At 35.1% G+C, this 6926-nt stretch overlaps 1 protein-coding gene across 1 annotated transcript; it reads left to right on the forward strand.

The window, feature by feature from the left end:
• Positions 1 to 375: 375 nt before the first annotated feature.
• On the forward strand, positions 376 to 6050 carry LOC141631003 (light-sensor Protein kinase-like). The gene is made up of 4 exons (XM_074443731.1): positions 376 to 574; positions 694 to 1049; positions 5660 to 5674; positions 5946 to 6050. Exons 1-4 carry the CDS (start codon positions 376 to 378, stop codon positions 6048 to 6050), a joined length of 675 nt encoding a protein of 224 aa, XP_074299832.1.
• The last annotated feature ends 876 nt before the right edge of the window (positions 6051 to 6926 follow it).

Below are 6926 nucleotides of genomic sequence, written 5' to 3' on the forward strand. Positions count from 1 at the left end.
TGTTTCATGAATTTTTGCCTCACAATGTTTCCGTATGGGGTGACAGGTGATGTATTAACATTGATAATTGATGGAATGTGCATGAAATTTAGGAGAAATAGTCTGTAGAGCCTCCTTTCCGAAATCATAGACCTTATTTAGTTATTTCACTAGGTTCCATTTCTGTAAAACATATGGCAGATGATGCCATTTTTTACCAGTTAAAACTTAAAAGTCTATTATCGAAATAGTAGGCTGTATAAGTAGGTGTAAGCAAAAAAAAAATGTTTGATACTGTGTTGGGATAAGAAAATGCTATGATAGTAAGTTTTAATTTATACATATTTTTGTGGCTTCAACGATGATGAAAAGAACGAGTATTTCATGATTACAGAGATGATGAGCAGGGATCTTGGTAGCCATATAAAAGAATTTTATAGTCCGAGAAAGAGAATACCACTTTCTATACCGGTTGCAGTTGACATAATGCTTCAGATTGCAAGAGGGATGGAGTATCTTCACTCGATGAAAATATTCCACGGGGATTTAAATCCTTCAAACATACTCGTCAAACCAATAGGTAGCTCTTCAGAAGGTTTTGTCCATGTAAAAGTTTCAAAATTTGGTCCATCATCAGTAACGACCCCCAAACATAAGAAAATTAACTCGAGTGAGGCACTATCATATATCCGTACGCTCCCGAAGTCCTAGCAGGACAAGAGGAATCAAGACATGACGCAGATACCAAGTATAAAGAGAAGTCGGATGTGTACAGTTTTGGTATGGTATGTTTCGAGCTTTTAAGCGGAAAAGTCCCTTTTGACGATGCTCATCTGCAAGGTGAGAAAATGACTCGAAACATTAGGGCCGGAGAAAGACCACTTTTCCCACATCACTGCCCCAAATTCATGATAAATTTTACAAAGAAATGTTGGCACTCGGACCCACATCAACGGCCAACTTTCTCATCCATTTTCCGAATACTTCGATACATAAAAAGGTTCCTAGTAATGAACCTAGATCATAGTTATCCGGATGCTCCTGTACCTCCAGTTGATTCACTGAATAAGGTATGAGATTCAATGAACCACTTATGATGATCAAGTTTCACAAAACAAGCCTTAAGATTCACTGAATAAGGTATGAGATTCACAAAATAAGGTCTGAGATTCACCAAATAAGGAAAAGAGCAAAAAACGTGATTTTAACCACTTATGATGACCAAGTTTCACAAAACAAGCTCTAAGATTCACTGAACAAGGTCTGAGATTGACAAAACAAAGTCTGAGATTCACCTAATAAAGAAAAGAGCAAAATAGGTGATTTTAACCACTTATGATGATCAAGTTTCACAAAACAAGCTTTAAGATTCACTGAATGAGGTATGAGATTCACAAAATAAGGTTTGAGATTCACCAAATAAGGAAAAGAGCAAAAAAGGTGATTTTAACCACTTATGATGACCAAGTTTCACAAAACAAACTCTCAGATTCACTGAATAAGGTATGAGATTCACAAAACAAGCTCTAGGATTCACAAAACAAGGTCTAGGATTCACAAAATAAGAACAAGAGCAAAATAGGTGATTTCAACCATTTATGATCACGTTTCACAATATTACCTTTTAGTTTCACAATATAAGTTCTAAAATTCACAAAACAAGGTCTAAGATTCACAAAATAAGAAAAGAGTAATAGAGGTGATTTCAACAACCACTTATGACCAAGTTTCACAATATTACCTTCTAGTTTCACAAAACAAACTCTCAGATTCACTGAATAAGGTATGAGATTCACAAAACAAGCTCTAAGATTCACAAAACAAGGTCTAGGATTCACAAAATAAGAACAAGAGCAAAATAGGTGATTTCAACCATTTATGACCACGTTTCACAATATTACCTTTTAGTTTCACAATATAAGCTCTAAGATTCACAAAACAAGGTCTAAGATTCACAAAATAAGAAAAGAGGAATATAGGTGATTTCAACAACCACTTATGACCAAGTTTCACAATATTATCTTCTAGTTTCACAAAACAAGCTCTAAGATTCACAAAACAAACTGTGAAATTCACAAAACAAGGCCTAAGATTCACAAAATAAGAGAAATAGCAAAATAGGTTATTTCAACAACTTATGACCAAGTTTAAGAATATTAGCTTTGCGTTTCACATAAAAAGTGAAATATAATTGTAAATTATGAAACTTTTGTGTGAATTGGTAAGTTACATCTTTTTTTGTTTTTTTTTTAGCTCATCAAATCTTTAATTTAAGAATATTAATGATGTCTTTTGATTTTCTTTATTTGTATGTCACACAATATGTAATGACATTTTTGTAAGGACTTAGTAATCATTCATTTTTTTAATAATTATATTAAATAACCAATAATCTAATAATAATTAATAATTAAATAATCAATAAAAATGAATAGAAATTAATGGGGTATAAAATATCATGTGAAAATAAATTAAATGCTAATGCCACGTGGAATTAAATTAAATGCTTTAATCTAGCCTTTTAACTATATTGTATAGATAAGTGAATTAAATTAATGCTCATTGAATAAGGTATGAGATTTACAAAATAAGGTTTGAGATTCACCAAATAAGGAAAAGAGCAAAAAACGTGATTTTAACCACTTATGATGACCAAGTTTCACAAAACAAGTTCTAAGATTCACTGAACAAGGTCTGAGATTCACAAAACAAAGTCTGAGATTCACCTAATAAAGAAAAGAGCAAAATAGGTGATTTTAACCACTTATGATGATCAAGTTTCACAAAACAAGCCTTAAGATTCACTGAATGAGGTATGAGATTCACAAAATAAGGTCTGAGATTCACCAAATAAGGAAAAGAGCAAAAAAGGTGATTTTAACCACTTATGATGACCAAGTTTCACAAAATAAGCTCTCAGATTCAATGAACAAGGTCTGAGATTCACAAAACAAGTTCTAGGATTCACAAAACAAGGTATAGGATTCACAAAATATGAACGAGAGCAAAATGCAAAATAGAACGGTCGAAATATCATCTTGGAGAAGGCGAAAATCAAATGATGAAGTGTACCATCAAAGAAAAAGAGTGCACCTTTTCCTGCAAAACACTTTTCACAAATGTGTTTTTCTCACTGGTAGGCAAAGATGTTGGCCAGCTAATCTATTCGAAGAAAGGCAAGAAACAAGGGAGAGAATGATCCGTCATCAAGGGAGGAAAAAAAAAGAGAGACAGATAGACAATCACTCAAAAAGTTTCATGTGCCATAGTAAAGCAAGATATTGAAACAAACCCGGTTAAAATACAAAGCAAGCATCTTCTCCTCATCGGTAGCGCACTTCCTACCAATCATAGGAACACATTTAATTTTTAGTCTATATAAGTAACCATGAGCAATTGTATTGCTGATAGTCTGAAACAACAAAAAGTTAAAGCATGATTTCCCTGAACTTAGTAGAGTCAAAATCATGTACTTACAATGTTTTGATTTCATGAAATCCCCTCACAGTCACAACTCACAAGTATAAGATGAATTTAAGTGTGATGGCAAATTAAGAGCATACTTATGGTCTGATAAATGATACCTGAAGAGGTCTAAGTAGATAGGTTGTGTCCAGTTAGCACAGTCCAAGCCGAGCTTCGAAATCTTGCGAGAAAATATCAAGTAAAAGAGGAAAGTGAGGACTGAAATCAGCGAGTGAAATAGCAAAGGTAATTGAGCCTTGAGTCGTATATTTGGGACACACAGTAGCATATGCTTTGAAATAATAAAACAGCATGTTGACAAACAAAGATCTGAGTCAAACTACATAGCACGATTCAAAAATAACACTCAAAAGTTTCCATTACCAAGGTCTTCTATCAAAGATAGTTGGCTTCAAGATCTTCAACTTCGCGCAGTTTCAAAGCAAAATGACCACCGCCTGGTCAGGTAAATCATCCCTGTCAACACTTGTAATCACCACATATTCAAGGCCCCATGATGCAATAGCCTCTGCCACATTCTTAGGCTCAAATGCGGATGCGGTGGGGAGGAGTTCTGGATGTCTTGACATTACAAAACCTGAAAAGAAATTGCAAGACCTCATCAATCAAAGGCTTTTCAGAAGAAGTTGATACTCATATTTGATGGATAAGGCAAATTCTAGGCCAAACCAATACAACTGTTGATAAATTCATGCTCGTACGACCATCACAAAAACAGACGCGATAAACTACACTGTCAAGATTCGCAACAGTTACCACATATGCAACAATTTCGGGGGGAAAATTGAATTCTAGTATGATTGAGCAATAAATGTTTTTCTGAATTTTGATTTTTCGGTTTTCCTACGCTGTATAATACGGAGTATTCATATTAGACATCAGACAAGTTGGTAACGAATTACATTTACAGTAGCAGTTCTAAGATACTGACAGAACAGCTAATTACTCTGCGTATTGAGTATTGCCTACTATTCGATTATCATCAATAAAATTTGAACCTTATATTTTGGAAATCGCTCAATTTTGATCAATCGAGCCTTATTTCATCAATTTATGGGTGAATTAACAGAATTATATGAATATGTTCAATTTTGATCAAAATTATGAAATTACCTGGAAATTAATCAAAATCTTCTTGAAAATTCTTTGAAATCGCGTTCTTTGTATGTCGTTCGATGAAATCTACGAACAATTTTTTTAGGAAATCGTTTGCAATTGATGTTCTTTGATTGGATTTTGGAAACGAGAGTTTGAAAATCGCTGCAACGTTGTGTGTTATATTTTTTAGAGAGACAGTAAAGTATTTGTGCTCTTAATTGTTTATTTTAGATAGACAAAATATTTGGGCCAAATGAAAAGTTAAAAATGACCCCAAATATCCAGCCCAATGAACATTGATAATCAGTCCATGTTAATCAGTCCGCCCAAGTTTAAGGAATTTGGTGAGGCCGTCCGCCTCGCCATAATTAACGGCCTCACCGGATCCGGCCTCTCTCTCTCTCTCTCTCTCTATATATATATATATATATATATATATATATATATATATATATATATATATATATATATATATATATATATATATGAATGAGATCATGTGAGGAACTAAGGATACACTATCTTTTTGAGGATTGAGGATTGTGTTACAATATCAGAGGCTAGCACAGGTTATTCGATAAAATATCACATAAAAAAACACCTGTGCAAAAAAAAAAATTCAAATTTTTTTTTTATTTTTTTGACAAAGGTCTGATTTTTCGTAATATTTTACTGTAGAACTTGTGATATTGTATTCAAAAATCCTCAATCCTTAAATATTTAGGAGTTCTCACCGGATCTTGACTATATATAGGCAGGATCTCGAACGAACTTGAGTTCCGTGCAAATTGTACCAACCAACTTAAAAAAAGAGCCGCTTAGACATAATGAAGAGTTATCAGTCCCACCAAATAAACATACTGACATTTGCATACAACTCTACCCCCAACCCTTTAACTTTGAACTTTCTATATACTTTCCTCGACGATGCTCCGACGCCGGCAACGCTGATGTACTCCGACGCCGGCCATCACTTTGTCGACGATCTTGATTTTCCTTCTCTCCAAGCACCAATAAATTGCTCCTCTTCCCATCGTATCTCCCTTCGACGAGGCTGTTAGTTTAAACTTCTAAAAAATTGTGATTTCAATTGCAGATCTACTACAACAAGGTAATAATTCAAAAAATTAATTGTTATAACAACCTATTTAGTAGATTTAGAGTCGTTTTATGTTTCTGTTGGCCAAATAAGAGTCTACTGGAGCCGGCGATGGAAAATAGGTGACGATGATGTGGTGTTTGTGGGTGGTTGTGAGTGGCTCGGAATGGTGGCATACTGGCTGAGGTAATGTGTCGAATGTTATGTAGTGGTCTGGTGTGTTGAATCGGTGTATTTAGTGGTAGGCGCACCTCTGATTCCGATCGTGATGTTGCTGATACAGGTTCAAGGGGCTGTCAGGGTTGATGGCGGGAACGGGACTGGTTGTGGGGTTTGTTTAGGGATGATGGTGGTGGTTGTGCTAGCGGTAGGTGGTGCTGGTGGGTAGTCATAGTTGATCTTTAGAACGTGGATACACAAAATAGCATCCCGGATACACGTGGTATTACTACTAGATACACAAATCGATTTGTGTATCTAGTAGTAATACCATGTGTATCCGGCAGTAATATCATGTGTATCTGGTAGTAATATACTCCCTTCGTACCAGATCAAAGGTAACACTTACTATAAACGGACGTACCACACCAAAGGTAACATTCCTTATTTGGCTCACAACATTACCAAGTTATCCTTATACTCATTTGATATTTACACAAAATGTCATTACATACCCCACCTACCAACCCACAATTAAACCCACAATTACATACCCCACCTATTTTTTCCCTCTTTACCCTTACTTTTTCCACTTTTTCTTAAATACTCCAATTTTCCCTACGTTACCTTTGGTGTGGTACGGAGGGAGTATTTATTTGTTGTATTTGTAATCGAAAATTTTAAAAACTGACATTTCAACATCGTCATACATTTTATTTATTTGCCTGCAGATGTGACTAGCAAAGCCATTGAAGAGACTACAACAATCATCCTGAGGCTCTTTCATGATCGAAAGCAGAAGTGTGCTATGCCAAGAATATCTAAGCGCTACTAGCAATTTTGAGCTCGAGGAAGTTAGTACCTTGATACACTCTGGGATTTCCGGGCCATTGAATCCCGTATATCTGATATCAGAGCCTTGTCTAAGTTACCATTGTGGCAGTGTGGTATGTCCAGCATCTACATAATTATTGTTATTTACTGTATAACCTTGACTGTATAGCTGCTGCTTAATATCTGCGATTTGGGTTTTAGTATAGGATGTCGAAACTCGAAAGCTGAAAACTTTAACAGTAAAAAGTTACCGAATACTGGTGATCAGTGT

The sequence above is a fragment of the Silene latifolia genome, chromosome Y (assembly GCF_048544455.1).
Source record: "Silene latifolia isolate original U9 population chromosome Y, ASM4854445v1, whole genome shotgun sequence".
Taxonomy (NCBI): domain Eukaryota; kingdom Viridiplantae; phylum Streptophyta; class Magnoliopsida; order Caryophyllales; family Caryophyllaceae; genus Silene; species Silene latifolia.